General features: G+C 34.3%; 2 protein-coding genes across 2 annotated transcripts; both read right to left on the bottom strand.

Moving 5' to 3' along the window:
- Positions 1-1403: 1403 nt before the first annotated feature.
- LOC112500673 (transmembrane emp24 domain-containing protein p24beta3) lies at positions 1404-7364 on the bottom strand. Its single transcript, XM_025104218.1, has 4 exons — positions 7121-7364; positions 3633-3819; positions 3323-3430; positions 1404-1688 (listed from the first exon to the last, which is right to left on the bottom strand). The coding sequence occupies exons 1-4, from the start codon at positions 7337-7339 to the stop codon at positions 1555-1557; spliced, it is 648 nt and encodes a 215-aa protein (XP_024959986.1). The 5' UTR covers positions 7340-7364; the 3' UTR covers positions 1404-1554.
- A 3771-nt stretch (positions 7365-11135) lies between these two features.
- Positions 11136-17073, bottom strand: LOC112500597 (SUN domain-containing protein 1-like). Its single transcript, XM_025104109.1, has 2 exons — positions 15820-17073; positions 11136-11671 (listed from the first exon to the last, which is right to left on the bottom strand). The coding sequence occupies exons 1-2, from the start codon at positions 16888-16890 to the stop codon at positions 11396-11398; spliced, it is 1347 nt and encodes a 448-aa protein (XP_024959877.1). The 5' UTR covers positions 16891-17073; the 3' UTR covers positions 11136-11395.
- Positions 17074-18737: the final 1664 nt, after the last annotated feature.

Genomic DNA, 18737 nt, shown 5'->3' with positions numbered 1-18737 from the left:
CTAAAAACACATAAAAGTTGTGGAAAGAAAAGGAGCAAGCAAGAGGAGAGGGTGTTATAGCAAAAGAAGTTACAAACAACCTCAAAGTTGGGGACTCTCATATTACCTTACTGGATGTGGATGAATAGGGCAAGAACCAAAAATCTTACCCGGTAAGAGTAAAGGCAGGCCGTTTACCAGATAAGCGTTTAACAAGTCACATTACCTTACCAGATGAATATGGTAAAGACCAAGAATCTTACATGATAAGAACGAAAAGCGAAGACCAGAAGTCTTACCCGGTAAGTAACGGTAACAACTCGTTAGTGCTTTTCGGGTAAACTGTTACATACAATGTCATTTTGGTGGACTGAAATCTTACCCCGTAAGTAAGCGATAGTGTTGAATTTTACCGATAAACGCTTACTGGATAAGTGTTTAAGTAAACGACCCCTAAGCTTCTATACAACTCAAGGTGATTGCTTGGTTTTGATTTAAAATGTGATACACTCTATGTCTCTCTTTATATCAAAGTTCATACACATATTATGCTATGATTTTATATGGTTAAATAATCTTTGTTGTTGTATTATTATATTTGATAAACAGTAATAAGTTGAGATTTATCATGTAAAACTTGTGAGATGTAAAGTTTTAAGTTACATGTCAACTTTTATAGCAAATACATACTTCCAGCATATGCATAAACATCAAGTATATGACTTACTTCATTCTTGTAAGAACGTTGGTTACTAAATGGTTAATCGGGTACATGATCCGGTTGAGTTAGGTTCATGGAAGGACGAAACCAACGAGGATAAACAGTTAAATCATTTCAGGATTACTCTGGTTTTGAACTCGTGGTAGGGGCTGTGAATCTGTTTTGGTGCATAGATAACGGCATGATGTTTTTACTAAAAGCATGAAATCTAGCATATGCACGACTTACAAAGATTTATAAATGCATTTCATTAAACTTGTAATCACCCGACAGCTTAAAAATATATGTGTATCACAGCACAGGTGAGAATGGAGAGATGTAGCAGGATTAGAAGCAAGAGAGTGGTTGTAATAGCTTTGACAACGATGGGTATCTGTTTTTATGTTATACTTGGATATAAACCAAAACATATTTTGTATCATTTTGATGAACAAGGCCTAATGCATTTTATTACAACAAAACCTAACAAAAAGAATTCTTTTCAATATAAATACTAAATTAGACCAAATATAGCTAAAAGAAAAAAAAACAATTTCATTTTTGAAGCAGTTCCTGTTGTTGAGAACATCCTTGTAGAGATGGTCAAGTGGAACTGAAAACGGAGTACAGACCGGTTTTGGTCAAAACAAGACCGCGGTTAACCAATGCGGCTATTCATGACTTACCTAAATGACTGGAAGAACAGGGAAAAAAAAGCCAAATGTCTAAAAACCGAAAGAGAGACTTGGAAATTGTAATATTGCATTCATTGTAAAAGGGTAAAAACAACAAAGAGCTCTGAAGACGATAAATAAGATCACAATGAACCAACACATACTTGTTAGAACATGTTCTAATCTATAACATATAGGGCCTCAAACCCGATTGTATGCAACCGATTTGCTGAACAGCCGCCGTATGTAAACCACTTGGAGTCCACTTGCTAGAGCCAGCAATATGTATTCGCCAATTGTGTAAAAGATCACCCGTTTATGTGTGCTTTCATTTGCTGCATAAACAAATATTATTAATCTCAGTAGTCGTCATAAAATATTACTCCCTCCCTCCATGCCAACGTAAGTGTAGTTTTTCTTACAATGGCTCTCTTTGTATGTGTTGCTTCACTAGTTATTAGTTTTCCAACATCATATCGTTCTCAAATACTTCTTTTTTGAAGCCTTATTTTTTTTCATCAAACTTTTTGGGCAAACTGTCACACTTTTCACAAGCCACAGGGTCTTCACAAAAACAACCAGCTTTACTCAGTCGGGCAGAGATTAAGTCTGCATACACCCACCCCGAGAAAAACCCCACCTTCAGGAGAGATATACTGGACTCGTTTGGTGTGGTTTGGGTTATGATTGTTAAGTTCGTTTTGACACAGTTTTCTCTTGTGTATTGTTGTCGTGGTTTGGAATTGGAGTTATGATTGTTAAAAGTTCATTTCGGCAGATATAGTTTTCTCATGTGTATTGTTGTTACCTATGACCCAAAGAAAACACTAACACTTCCCATTTTGGATCGTCCCAAACATTCCCTTTTCTGGGAAAAAAAATTCCTTTGCAAAATTATCTAATTGCCCATAAGCAACCACTAAAATGTGTTGGTGAGATTAATTGTGTGATCAGCACATTTTCTCTACTTAGTCTTATTAGAGGATGTTTTAGGTATTTGATCACCAGTCGAAAGCTTTTAATTCATGGCAACTCAAACGATGCAGTTGCATTTTTTAAAGGGAAATAGAACAGATGGTTTTCATATCTTAAAACTATAAGCAAATCATACAATTGCCACCTAAAACACATGTGGAAGTACACCAATCAACTTAAGCAGTAAAGAAGTAAGTTACCAAAATTGCTTAGAGAAGTATAAGAATGTGATTTGTGGCGTTGTTGGTAGATTTTATTGATTTCACAAAATAAGAAGCCATGATTCATTATGTTTCAACATATGACATTCCAACACAAACTAAATGCTAATAGAAAATTTCATCCTGTTGCCTTTGATCTCCATTAAAGATTTCATGCTATCGTCATTTAGTTTTCTGATTGTTTCATATATCCCACTGGCATAAAGAAAATTTGTTTCAGGTGGAGTTGAATTTTACTAATAGTTACTATTAGAGTTGGGATACCGGGATAGTTGTATATTTCTATAGTTTTCTGCATCTAGGTTTATTGTAGGGTTTATCACTGCACTCTGTTTATTCAACAATTGAGAAACAATGATAATCAAATGGCCAGACGATCTTTCTTTCATAGTATCAGACCCAGTTGGCTACAAGCCAAGCCTAGGTTACTGCTCACCTCTACAGCTATAGGATCAATAATAGACCTAAGTTATCCCATGGCAACTGAACCCACCCTAGGTTGATTAGATGAGATGCTGATCAAGACTAGAAGACAAGGTATTATGTGTAGGAAACTGAAACAACTACTAATCATTTGTGAAACATGAGGTTTGACTTCAACAAATAGATTGGTCCATTGACGTTAATTTTCTTGTTTGGTTTTTATTGTTAATTGAAATAAATAAAGTTGAACAAACTAAAAATGAAAGAGTAATGATACACATAATTTAACAATGATGCATAAATATCTTATGAACGTTCCTAAGATAATATGAAGAGTTCAAGGGGCTTACTATGGCGATGTCGAGCATCGCGTGCTTTCAAGTATTTTTGTTCAGCTGTAACAGATTCCAATGCCTCCCTCAATTCAGCAATTTTCACATTAACAGGGTCCAAATGCTCTGCAAAAGATTATAAACGGGCATTTTGTAACTTTTCCAGCAGCAAATCGAGCATGTTTAGCAACAAAAAACGTATGGACGATGCTATTTAAATACAGAAACATGCAGCTCTACAAAATAATAGTGATGATGATTGTTCCATCAGGAATATATTTGCAAGACATTTACACTGGATGTACTCAACAAGGGAGTTTTTACAAACCATCTTTTGCTAGGTCGTGCTCATTGGGAATATGACCAACATGAATGTAGAAAGAGACCGTCTCTGGAGTCGAGTACGGATTATGAAAACAAAATTGGTACATTCCACTTCTTGGAGCCTTAAACTCAAATTTTTCCCCAGATGTTCCTTTCATCGTTTGAACTACATTCCCTCCAGGAGAAGACACCTGAAACAAACCCAAAACTCAATACATTAAGTGTAAATTAATTTGTGTTCACACAAGAGAACAACCAATAGTCACATACCAATTATCATTCTTAATATGGTGCAACACCCCAACTTCGATATTATAAAATTAAGAGAGTTATGATACAAGTAGGTTACAGTTAGCACACAGGTATGTAGCTTACAACTCTAACATGCAGTCAAAGACCTTCCAGCCTAGTGGTAAAGGCTTGGGCATGGCATAGTCATGAACCCGAGTTCGAGCCCTGGGAGGGGAGTGTTGGCGACATTTAAGTGGGGCCATGTTTAGCCTCCAAATTTGCCGGGGATTAGTCGGGCTTTGGCCTGGACACCCTTACAAAAAAACATCTAACATACATGTAATTCGCTTAAAAAGCACCTTTTATCTCCTTATAAAATAGCTAGTAACCTAACTATTTCACCAATACCCAAAGTAGAAAACACTTTAAAAGTAGAAGATACTAGTAAGAAGCTAATTGATGTTACTTGAAGGTACGATGTCAAGATACAAGTCATAAGCAAGACACGAAAGGAAAGTAAACAGGTTTGAGGTTAAGCAAACCAGGTGAGTTTCATGTGATTTCCCAAACTAAGGTTCAGACATATGTAATTTTTCATTCCAAACTTGTATTGAGCATGCTATTTCTTTACATTTTATAGTTACATTTATTAGACCTCTTACGCATGCTATATGTTCACTATCTCGAAAAACGTGTTATGCATGAAAACATCTTGGCTAAAAGTAATGGGGTCAAGTATTGGGACACCGATGGAGATAGATAGGGTATCGCAAAGATGTATGGAACCAGTACATATACTGCAAGGGTACATCTATACTTGGTGTGTGAAATATTACTAACACGTACGGCGATCATTCTACTTGGTAGATTCAAATGTGTTTAGCATACTCCACACCATGTTGGCTCAGATTTGAAACCTCACATATTTACTTATTTTTTATCTTGCATCAATACAAGGTTCAGTATTACATGCATAACGAAGTTTAGTATTTCATGATCAAATACGTGTTCAGATTTTATGCATGATTTTATGCATAAGTTCATACTACATGCTTCAATAAAACATGTTGGATATTTGATATCATACGTTCCATAATATGTATTAATAATTGCTTAGCATGAAAACCATGAACTCACTCCAAGTAAATGACTAGTAGTGTCTACCTCAGGGTCAGACAAAGTGGAAAGCAACAAAGAGAGAGAAAATGTAGTTCTCTGTTCCAGATCTAGCCACTGAACCTTATTTTTTATATGCACTAGTATAAATTGTTGGCTTAGTACACTACAACCGAAATGGAAGCCAAGTGTTTCGTGGTTCAAAAATGCAGAATCTCGTCTCAATCATCATTTATCAGGAAGCCAGGTGTTTCAATTGCTTAAAAACTTCTTAGTATCTTGTATTCAATTATAGATGCAGTCAGTATCATGTTGTTAAGTTTGTAAGTATGTTGAAAGTCTTCCGCTGTAATTGGTTAGTAGTATTCTAATGCTATTATTCAGATTTCATGAAGATTGTCAGAACGTCACAGCCTGGGAACTAGGGTGTGACATATCAGGTCATCAAAAAGCCTGTGGCGATTACAAGTAGATCATAAATTCAGTTCATGACTTAATCATATCATCACAAAGCCTCTTTCATTAGTCCTATTTTTACCTTTGGCTTAGTTGTCGTTTCATTTTTCTTATTGGTTCAAGCTTGTAAAATATCAAATGTGTATCTGCAGTATGTATTTTCTGGACCTAGTCTCTGCCAAGTGTTTTTGGCCCACATTGGATGATCAAGCAAGCAACCAAATACACACACAAGTCAATGCATTGCCATTGATTTCCCTATAAATATCTCGACTAAACATAATTGTTCTAAAACAAAATATTTACATGGACTACAAATTAAGATTTTAAATGCACTGAACCTAGTTTTAAGTAGAAAAGATGTAATCCCTCCAATTCTCAAAAAGTGCACTGGTGTGACATTTGAGAATCAAAAAGACTATTTTCAATTTCAAATTTTATATGGATGTTTTATTTACAGAAAATATTTGTAACTACATGAAACAATATATGAAATCTGAAAACAGCAAAAACTAGTATTAACTATTGAGAATGTACATATTTAAGGTGCTAGACCTGGCATTTAAACATCCAACTACAACACTTACTTAAGAAAAGTAGGTTATGATTTGTACTATGCTTGTAGTAGAGGTTGTAGTCTTCCACTTCAAATTACTTCAGAAAGGATGACTGACTTAACGACTCAAGAAAATACCTTTACCCGCAAGAAAGCCACAAACACCTCTTGATTGAACTCATCAAATTAAAACCATACTTTTTCTTTCTTTATGAATTTGGATCTATAAGTATTTCTAGTAATCTCATATGGATGCTTCTTATTGAAAAAAATATACATCCAACTTCTTTGCCAAGCAAAAGGAAATTCTTGCTTAGAGTTCACTGTTCACAAGACACACCTGGTCTACAAAGGCACCCTGCTACCTATGTTATGCATCATAATGTATCACCTTCACTGACTCTATTTATGAACAAAAGTCCATATATGATACATGAGTTTACCTGAATGTCAAGACACTTCCATTCTAATCTAAAAAATGGAGGTTGTAATGAGTAGGATCTTAGGTGGAGTTGATTTTCCTTTAAACCCACACATACTTTTTTAAAACAAATTTTAAAATTAAGTACAGCTCTTATTTTTCCCTATAACTTGAGGCCTATAATGCTTTCAAAACACCCTTGATGATGGCCTAAATAGTTTTCATACAACCTATCGACAAGCGAGATGGTTACCCAAGGGAAAACAAAGATCGATATAAGCCATAAATTCATAAGGTCTGTTGGCTAATTTATTGGGCACCTTCAAAATCAAAACCTAATAAATATACATGAAAATTAAGAAAAAATCAAATAAGATCCAACTTCTATTTATAAAACAAAAAGAAAAGTAAATAAAGAAACCACGGAAAAACAAAGTAGCTATAAGGAACGACTATTCAGTGAAACTCGTTTGAATTCAGAATTTCGAACAACAAATCCAGAGAATTTACTGCCATCTAAATTTTAAAACGTAACGAAGCAGATGAACGAAACCATCAGAGAATTGAAAATAACAAAAGCCCTTAATTTCACTCCCATCTAGCAATTTGTAACAAAAAAATCACAAGCCCTTTCGGTTCCAATTCACACAGATTCAACAGAATAATAAATAAATAAAAGCATGATCAGAACTATAAAGATCTAGAGACTCACGATGAAGTCGATGCCGGGGTGATCGGAGCTCCAAAATATATCATGATCGACGACGACAAAGTTACCTGAAACCGTATCGCCTTCATAGAGTACATACTCGTATACGCATTCAACATCGTTCACCGTGACCGAAAGTGCCGATACGTCACCGGCAAAAGTCGAAAGAAGAAGCAGCCCCAAAACCGCATACGCTTTCATTTTTCTCTCTCCTCTCTCCATCTACCGATTTCCTTCTCATTCACATAAAAGAAAGGAAGGTGCAACCCGCTCGCGTTTTCAGGGCTTCGTCCAGACCAATTGCTACATTTTACCAATTTACCCCTATACTATATCGATTTTACCAATTCACCCCTATACCATGGCACATTTTACTAATTCACCCCTATACCATGGCCACATTTTACTAATTCACCCCTAGTTGTGCTATGACATATTTTGCTAATTTATCGATAGACGAAGGATCGTGTAAGAAGAGAAATTATGATGAGAAACATGATAAGATATTTATATATTTGATTATTTTTAATCTCATGTACACCTATAAATTGCGCATGGTAAGGGAATTGATCTGGTACATTATTAAAATCTTACCTGATAAGTAAATGATAGTGTTAAATTTTATCGGTAAATTCTTACCGGATAAGTGTTTGATATACGGCCCAAGTATGATATGCAAAATCATATTCAGTAAACAACTTGTCATAGAATTAACCTAGCATTTATTGAGAGACATTTAAACAAATTGATACCAACAAAATATTGAACTTCTAATTTGGAAAATGCATTAATTATTTTGTAAGTCACAACTGTTATTTGTTTTTCAACTTCTTTTGAAATATTAAATAACAAAACAGAATAAGATTCAGTTTAATTGATTTTTGATTATTCAGTTCGATTATCTGATAAACTAAATAAAGATTACGGTTTTTTTGATGGTTTTGAAAAGACGAAAAAGTTGCGAATGATTTACAAAATGACTAGTATTTGCATTTAAAAAGAGTCTATGAATATAACATATAAAAATGTTTATTTGGATTAATCGAATAAACCTATACTTATTCGTTTTAATCGAACCATTTTAAATGTTATTTCTTTGACACCTCTAATTACAAAAATCAAATGCATTGATTATATGTAATGACAATCTAAGGTTTAACATCAATAAATAATACTTCAACCTTACACATAATCTAAACATACGAAGACATCCCCGAATAACTAAATCATTCGCGTGCCTCTGACTAGCACTCGATTCATCACATCATCACTAGTATCAAACCCTAACAAGGACTTGATGTACATATCGACAAATAAAAAAGGTTAGACTTCACGCCTAGTGAATTTCAAGCAATTTTTATCATAATTATAAAATGATACAACTGAAAGATTGCTTATTTAAAACATGATTTATCGTAAAAGCAACATCTTTCCTACCCCATCATTACATGATGAAAACTCTAAATTAAAACATCTATTCAATATGAATTCAAAACTCAATACTCACTTCCAAAACATAAATGAAGTTTAATGTGTAAATATTGTAAACATGGATAAAAACTCTATTATCCAAAAATATCCAAAACATGAATCATAAAAAACATGGATAATACACTATCTGAAAATAACCTTTCGTTGAGGAGGGGGGGGGGGACCCGTATCCATCGAATGTGGTGAACATAAAAGTAAGTCATATTCTATGTTAATGAGTTCCACTATGAATTGCACGGTCATCAAGTTCAACCACTCACGGTCTATAGCTCGAGTTATCTGTCGATCCTAGACATACTCGTTCACTAGAAATGAAGTCACTACGGACAATATGTTTATCAAGTTTAACCACCCACAGTTTATAGTTTGAGTCATCCGCTACATATCACACGGTCATTAAGTTCAACCACCCACGGTCTATAGCTTGATTCCTTTGCTAATCCGAGTTTCTAGCTACGATTGAGGGATGACTATCCCATTCCAAACTATCTCCTATGCCTATAAATCAATTGCATTACAGTCTATACTACATGACCCCAATCAATGACTAACACACTTAAAGCATGTAACTTATAAATAAATATGTTATAAATGCATATAACTCAAAAAAACTCGACATAGAGCAAATTAAACCGGACAAATGTCCCCAAGATTCATCTAAGTCGAAACTGAAGCAAAAGCTCAATAATTACTATTCAATCAAAGTCATCTTAAACAATAAAACATATATAACCAACGATTACACAGATACATGCTCCAAAGGCATGATTAACTTAAAAACCCATTATTGGTTGGGACAACTCATTTTTCAATCAAAATCATATAATTTGTATTTCAAAATGTTCCATAACGCGACAATATAAATTTTCCAAACCAAAAACAGTAAAAATACAGTATCATCAAAAGATCCCACACTTATGATTTATTAGTCAAAATATCCAAGAATCTCAAACACGAGTATTTCACAAGATTTATAAAATCAAATGTATCACATATGCAAACCCAGCAAATACCCAGACATTTGATGAATATCAAGTAAAACACATTTCAAAATAGACAATTTTGACATGTACATAATTTTCACAAAACAACTTGAATTCACTTTACTAAGTTAAGTTAAACTTAGATTCTAAACCAAAGCCCTAGCCAAAGGTGAAGATTTGAGATCTCCAAAGCAAGATCCTTTTAAGAGAACTCTTTAAAACCACCAAGCAAGCTCGAAGATACCAAATATTAATGCAAACTCCAAATCTCCCAAGATCCCCCAAACATTTCATCTCTCAAGTACTAGCAACTTCTCTTTCTCAAATGTGACGCATTTTATATAAAACTCTCCAAAGATGAACAACGTCAAATATACTAAATCATATGATTCAAGTCCCAAAATAAAATTTGTACAACCAATACAACTCAATCTCAACCGTCCATTTAATTTGATAAATATGAGATTTCATAGAAGTTTTGATTATTTTCTAATATAAAGTATTGATCATAATTAATGAATCATAGTCATCTTCAATAAATATTCAAATCATAATAAATGAACTCTCATCATTTTCATAAATATCTCAATTGATTGGGTTGCATTGTTGTACAAATGTAATTGGTTGCATTTGAAACATCATCTCTCTATCTATATATGTTTTGAAATATATTAGAACGATAAATTTATAAAATATTATAACAATATAATTATTAAAAATCTCCTAAATTAGAATTATATAGGAATTAAGTGTAATTTTTTGCTTAAATATTGCTGGTTGTTGGTGCATGTGAAAAAATTATATAGAATACTAAAATAATATTTTACATGCTATACGATTTTGTTATTGACAAAATAGTACCTACCAACTTTTAGCAAATTCAGTGCAAGAAACGTTGTAGGTTCTGGTTCAAAGTGTATGTTAAACCTATTCATACAACTGTTATTTTATGCTAATCTCAAATCATTTTTGCACCTTTTTTTTCTTAAAATAAATGTCTATAACAGATTCCGTATATTATTTTTGTTATCTCCCAAAAAGTTAGGAGTTCAAATCTTACCAAAAATAACGAGGGTAAACAAAGTCATTTGTCGTATATAAATATTACGTATGCATAAAAAACTACGGTATTCGAGTTATGTTTAAACTATAGATTTTATAAAGATAGGTTGTTATTCGTGCCCCATTCAGGGTTGTTATTAAAGCCGTTTCATAATGAAAAGGCATACATTATAGAAATATGCAGATGGCTAATCATCTACTTTTCACACTATGAATAACGAGGAATGTCCAAAAAAGCATTTCGAGGATCAGTTTGGTTCTATATGTATCTTTCCATTTGAAGAAAGGAAATTAAAGAGTAGTTGATTATAAAGCAATGATTTTTTCTGAAATATCTACACACACGCAAGGATTCTTGAACTCCCAGCCCAAATATGTTATGAAGACTCGACCAATACCAACATCTAACATGAAGTTTATTGTCAGAAAATAGAGGATGTAGACAGATATTTCCTCTATCCATGACTTACAAGTCATGAGATACACCAACAAAAAAAGGCTCCATCACATTGCAAACATACACATAACTAATCCAACCACTGAATGATCGATGATACAACAACATAACATATAATAAAGAGCTAAGCTTGCTTACCCTCTAACAACCATTAAATTTAACTGTTCAAACAAACCCCCAAAAAACGAAGAGAAAGATCGTGGGACGACAGACAAAACAAGTCATATGAATTCCATAAAACCTCAAAACACTCCAAACTGCGTTACTACAAACAAACAAGATTGTTTAGGAAACATTGGATTCATGAGTATGACCATGGACCCTCACCCGATATATGCAAGTATGAGTCGGGCTTCCATGATTCGACATGAATTCTAGCCTGATTGTATCAATAACCACCACGCTTGGGTTCACATCAAAAGTCTGTGCATTACTCTTTTCAAGGTCGTAAGTGAACTCCGTCAACAAATGCTTCTTTTCCGTTGTATCATCCACCCCGTTGTGCAACCATCCCAAAATCTTACAGTCCTTGGGAGCACTTGATCTGTCAAATGCCACACTCTGTTCATAAAACAACATCAAGTCATTGTGTGTTTAAAGAGCAAGAGTACGTCCACAAAAATTGTCTTATTAAGAGAGATTATTTAGGTATTTGATTATTAGTTAAAAACTTTCACAAAGCTACGTGCCAAGTCAAATGCACAACTTCACTAATCATGATGACGAGTGATTGAAAGTATTTAATGGGAACGGGATGATAACGATGACTAGTTTTCATTATGCCTATTTTTATTTCTTTTATATTTTTACTGTGATTTGTGTTGTGGTCCTTTTATGAAGGGTGTTCCTTTTGTTATATTAAGTTGATGGATTTAGCATGAGCAGAGATACTTGTCGATTTTTTCCTTTTGTTAATTTATCTTTTACTTTATTTGTCATACAATATATTTTGCATATAGAACATAGATATCCCCCCAACCCAAGCACTTGATGCCTTTGCAGTCAAAACAAGCACCCATTCTCAGCTTCCTATGATGTATCGAGTGAAGAGACAAAAACCAACATGACCAAGAGCAAAAAGCAAAAGAGAGAGAGAGAGAGAGAGAGAGGCAAGGATGCAAAGGTAAGCATGATAATTGAAAATCTGCATGCTACAGTAGAAAGTTCATTTATGAATGCAAATCTACAATTATATCTAATCCCATAAACATCCAAACTTCAAAATATTTAGCATATCCAAAGGAGAATGAGAACAAGATAGATGCAACTTTCCGTTTGCTTAAATATGAAATATAAGATGATTTCATATTGCTTGTTAAGAAAACTTAAAAGACACCATATGGGAAAAAAAACAATAACATGGGCAGAATGCTAACATGTTCAACTTTCAAGACGCCACTGAAAAGAAGGTAACAAGAAACACATATTTTATTGCAGGCTCTTTTTTGGGTATTTCATTTACAGGCAAACCAAAATCATTTTCGCTAAAGGTGAGGGATGGTACCAAAGATGAAAGAGCAATAGCTTTCAAGATAATTTTACCATTTTGCATTGTGAAAAGCAAGCTGAAGAACTTGAACTCTAATCGTAGTTCAGAAGCTTCAAGCTAATGCCAACAAACTGCAGAGAAAGTGAGACTGAAAGCTAAACAAACTTCTAAATGATAGAACCAAGGCTGAGGGCAACGTTACTGAAGGCTAAACCTTAAAAAGTATAGCCCGTTTTAATAGAAGGGGCACTGATGTCTAAGATTGGGCGGGCCATCCAAAGTCGTACACAAAGCCAGTATGTGTCGGAGTTACTAGTAGAATAATTGGGAAAACTGTGTAGCTCATGAGTCGAATCTCAGAAAGTGTTTGGCTTGTGATATGTAGGTGAGTTATCATGATATTCACATAAAGGCACAGCTATCACACAATGAAGATCTAAAGAATTTTGGAGTTAAAATGTTCCAAGGAATAAGAAGATTCATATCATCAAAGTTCAATGAAAGCATCATGACAGTTCCAAGATGACCTAAGATAGAAACTTCAGATCCAAAGTAAGTATTCTCACTTCTTCACAAAATGAATGTAACATTCTAATCCGGTGTATGTTTAAAGCGAATTGACAAAAAACTACTTGCAATTGCAAGAGAGATAATGTAAGTATGTAATAGCACATGTTTCTGGGCATGTTTACCCACTTCCTTAACGTGTAAAACTTATTTGATATGTTCTATTGTGTGCCATTGATGTGTTCGTGTGTTGGTTAGGATTGCTTAAATTGCCTAGGAGAACTTGGTGGTAGCTAACATGGATTAATTAAGAGGTCTAAGAGCAAAACTTTTGAACCATTAAAGAGGGGCAAAATCTAGCATGGGACACGCTTCTAAACATATGAATCTTTATAAAGACCTTCCTGGCTTGTTAAAGAGTTTGAAAGGGCTTAGACCATTAAACTAAGGTGTACAGGCGTTTCACTTGATCATTGCAAAAAACTGGTGATAGAGATCAAAAAGATTCATCAAGTTAAAGATCGGACCACTACAGTCCAATGTCATTTGAACAATACCCATATGGTTGTGTGATTGTTTGAGAAAGACTACGAGTGTCCCATCTTGGGCTATTGGGCATAAAAAGTATATTTCATTCTAGACATTCAACTAAACAACATCAAATACTGCAGCTCCTCCTTTATCCCTATAATTTTACTCCTTAAACTTCATAAACTGAAAAGTTCTCTAAACTCGGGAACCTAGAAATGTACAGTTTACTTTGATGATGATAATCTTCAAAAGTATAAGCATAAAAGGGTACTTAAAGTTGCAGCCAATGTCCCTTACAAGACTACCTTTGCATTTATTTGCTTTTTCCCTGATTCTTGAGCCTTCAAATCCACCTTGTATGGTCATATATAGATAGAAGATGAATGCACCGAGGAATTATGGCACATGAGTTTTAAAGTCTCTTCCTACTAGAAAGCTCTTTGTGGGATGCAAATGGGTCTTCACTGTGAAGTTTCATCTTGATCGTTCTTGTCATCACCTGAGAATAGTAATACCAGGACTTCTAAAGGGTACTTTTGCAACACAAATAGGGTCTTTTGTGCAGGTCTGAAGTTGGTACTTACTTGACAAGGGTTGTAATTGCTATGTAGTTCCAGCCACTCTAGTTGACCATTTGACCCCCTAATTATTTTTTGTACCATTTTTATTTATTTTATCCTTTTTTATGTGGAAAATATTACTTTTGTCCACATATGTGCTGTCGTAGTAAATATCCATCATCGGTCTCTCTATTGGTTAATTATCGAGAATATTTCTTTCTCAATGGTTATCTTAAATAGGAGGCATACATGGATTAGCCATCGAGTTTTGCTGTAAAGAAAAGTTCTCCAAGTTGGCCTTTGTCTGAAACAGTCTCCGAGAGCTTGGACATGTTTTCAAGTTATATCTGGAAATGACAATGGTTATTAAATGTTTTACGTTCATAAACGCTATCTTGTTGGGGGAGAACTCTTGTTGCTTTTAGCCAGAAGAGGAACAAAATTAGCACATGGTGACACGAGCATGACCAAACAAAATGTAAAGTTCAGAATTGAAACAGAACGTAAGAATGACTAATCAGAATTTGTTTTTTGTCTAGCATACAATCCGTAGTAGGATTGTGCAATTAACTCCAGAATATTTGTTAACTGTAACGTTAAGCTTGAGTTGGTGTGCGAAGCTAACATTTACTTCATATACTAAACCAAGCACAACAAGAAGCTTGGTTGAGATTTAAAGTAGTTCTAAGAACCTTCAATTGCAAGTTGCTTTTAGATGTGCTTCATCTTGGTTATTTATCATTAAAGGATGACAGGCAACTCCAACACATCTAAGCTTCTATGTCATAATAATGTTGATTGCAACTCCAAAATCCCTCTTTAGTTTAAGCGCCTTGTATGGTTGCTTATGCAGTCGCTGGTGAAGCGAAGGAACTTCTGGTACATTGTTCGCAAAGTCACTCAACATATCACCTACAACTTACAGACTTACAGCACATAACTTCTGGCTTCAGTTCGACTTGCTTAGTCACCCAATACATCTTGTATTACTAAAAAACCCGGTGACACTTAAAAATACTTGTGAAGTCACAAGATGTGGCATGTGCTTTGGAAGAAAACTTGGTGAGCAACAAGGCGAAAATCGCTTGAAAGGACCAGGCAGATTTTATTGCCATTTCTAGGTCATTTTGTTGGTTAACACATTACATTTTTATAATCTCTTCCTCAATAATCCATGGCACCTCAGTAAGTTCTAGCACTATTTCTCCTCCGATTTTGCATCATAATCTTCATCATTATTCATTAATTGTGGATTTCTCTAGGCGGTCCTCCTCCACCATGGTTTTCTCCTGTTCCCATCTCCTATCTCTCTTACCTTATTATATTGCTTATTAAAAAAAATTGATGTTTGATGATTGAATGAGGGCTTCGTATATTTTCTGCATTGGAATCAATCTTGAGTTCATTGAAGTTAATCATTTGGGATGTTAGCTTTTGCCTAGCTTGACACTTGGGTTGAACAATATATTTGGGTAGGTTTTGAAGTTAAATAGCATCTATTGATTCAGCTATTAGCACAAAGTGTCATGTAAAAATAACACAACTATGAGTGAACCAGAATTGAACCCCAAACAAAATTGAAAGAACAAGCAGGCAAGAAACTCTACAAATTAGAAACAAACCTTGGAAACATGTTCAAGAGTAATAGCCTCTGGAACAATGGCAGTCCTCAGCTTGATCTCAACAAAACCATTGTTTCCTTTGAGAGGGAAACATTCACCAGGCTGCCCAAAACTTGGTTGCAGCATCTTCACAGCATCACTCCGCACGCCTTTAGTAAACCAATTACTAACCCTGCTAGTACCAAGAAAGGCCTCAGAGTGCTTCAACACCATTGCACCACCTGATGCCACCGCATAGTCAACCCTGCCAAGCCCATCAGCAGCATGTTTTCCTATTTCTTTCTCAACAATTTCCCTGGCAAAAGCCCTCACTTCATCCAGTTTTAAGTCCCCAAGATCATCAATCCCCTTTTTCCCTTTGAACTCCTCCAGAAATTTATCAAATTCATCTTTGGATAACCACTCAGTAGCAGCCAAGGATTTCTCCATGCTTTCAACCCTTCCATCCAACTCACTCAACCGGCTAGAAAACTCAGCACCTTCATCATCAATTCTTTTACTTAATTCAGTTTTCAAGCCCGCAATCTCATTCTCAATCTTCCGATCCACGAGTTCAACCTGAACTTGCATCATCTTGGTTGTAGTCTTCAAGAAGGCCTCCACTTCCGCAATCCTTCTTTCGTAATCAGAAGAAGGGATAAGAATGGAATCGTAACCGCTCCCTTGATTGAACGCAAGCCTACGAATCATCTGAGCCAAAAGCAAGAGTACAAGTAGAAGAGCAAAATTCTTCATAATCACACTGAGAGCCGTCTTCCATGGAGGCCTCGAAGAAGAGGGGACGTTTCCCTTCTTAGCGACGGTTCGCTTCCGCAACTTGGTAGTTGAATTGGTGGGTACAGGATTCTTGGCATCTCTAGATCTTTCAAGGACGGTTTCTGCTCCTACTCTTGCTCTAATTGAATGAGTGGGATCTTTCCCTCTGCTGTTTTCGCCGCCGCTGCCCGGAGAAGCATCAATTCCATCACTACCGGCCAAATCTAAGGCTGATTTCTTCTCACCGGTCACTAGAGGTCTACGCAAGGAAGCAGCAGAAGGGTTTGCGGTAATTGACACAGTGGACGATGACATTTGAGATTTTGAACGCAGATTTGAAATGGGTATTTGGAAATGCAAAGAAGAACTAAAAAGAAAGGAAAATCCCTAGCTTTAGAAACGAAATTTAGGAGGGACCCGAGTGAGGGAATCGCTTCAAGTTATCGATGGAGAGAGAGGGTGAAGAATCAAAAGACTACCAAAACCGAAGGAGAAGTGGATGGCAACGCCTCTTCAATGAGCGGTTCCACGTTCAAAATAACCACTGTTAACGATGTGATTTTGCTATAAATAAAAAAGAATTTGATTTTGATCCCTAAATTTTAATTAAATGTGTTATATTTAACAAAAACTTCCATTGAATACTTATATGATCTAAAATATTTGTTTATTAATTCCTTTGAGTACTTATATGATTTAAAATAATTATTTATTAGCAGATTAATAAGTCTAACGAAACTCATAGCTTATTTGGTCGGTTATACATGATTATTTAGTAATTGTTTAATAATATTAAAAATAGTTATTCAATAGATTATCTAGTTGAACCTTTCTTGATCCTTGCATTTCTCCTCATGCCTCTCTATTGCCTCCTTCCCGTTTCCTCATTCTCACCAACGAGAAACACGTCGGTGTTCTCAGCCATTTCCATCATCCTTTGTCTTATATGGAACAGAGACCCAAGGCATATGCACAAGATTTGATTTTATATCTCAATTTAGGGTTTGAGTTTAGTATTAGGTGTATCGTGTATGTTTTTTATTTTAAAGATATGATTTTGTATCTCGATTTTATTATTATTTATTTATAGGTTTTTGAGATTTTTTTTAATTGGATTTGTGTTTGATATAAATTAAGTATACATGTTTGTGTTTTGGATTTGTGGTGGTAGATCGAATCTAGATTTCATGAAATTAGGGTTCTTCAATTGAGGAATAAGAATCTTAATGCGAGAGAAAAAAATAGGTAAAAAGACGGATTAATGTAGGGTTCTTCAAATGATCTGAGTTAACTACATACTTTACTAACATTGTCAAATATATGAACGTTTTTGGTTTCTGGCTATCTTGAATCGAGCACGAAATAAGCATCACAATGTACTTATTGAATTTTAAGGGACAAAACCAAAAAAGCAACCAACGCACAAGGACCAATAACGTAATCTATATCTATACTATCTATATAATCTATACTATATTATAAAGCATTTGACAAAAACTCTTAAAAACCATTTTTTATGTATGAAATACTGTTTATTGATGCATATTACTTAAAATTCAAGATTACAAGTAAATTGTACGTAAGTACAACTTATTAAAGCTTTATGTTTGAATTCGTGTAACTAACTCCAGATAAACATAATCAAATAGAGGATAAACATATCATTTTAAATATAAAAAACTAAAATATAATTAGGATAATCATTGAGTTCTAACAAAATACGTAATTATTATCTTTATAAAATTATATTATTAAACCAAAAAAAAAATTGAATTAAAAAATACACAAAAAACGAGAAATTTTAAATAGTTAGTCTGATACTAATATCAATTTTTTTTTTAAATTTTTTATGATATCTTCATATTTATATTTTATTTAAAAATAAAAATATTATCGTTTTCTGAAAACCACATAAAACCGTATTATAACATCGACTAAGACAAAAAACATGAAATACTAAAATCAAGATTTATTTCGTTGCATTGTGCGAGTACCCTTCTAGTATATTATAAAATGTTTGACAAAAACTCTTAAAAATCATTCTTTATGTATGAAGTACTGTTTGTTAATGCATATTACTTAAAATTTAAGATTACAAGTAAATTGTGCATAAATACAACTTATTAAAGCTCTATTTTTGAATTCGTATGATTAACTACAGA

Source organism: Cynara cardunculus (assembly GCF_001531365.2).
Source record: "Cynara cardunculus var. scolymus isolate 2C chromosome LG 17, CcrdV1, whole genome shotgun sequence".
NCBI classification, from domain to species: domain Eukaryota; kingdom Viridiplantae; phylum Streptophyta; class Magnoliopsida; order Asterales; family Asteraceae; genus Cynara; species Cynara cardunculus.
Note: the sequence above shows the minus strand (reverse complement) of the source record. Positions and strands in the feature narration are given on the sequence as shown.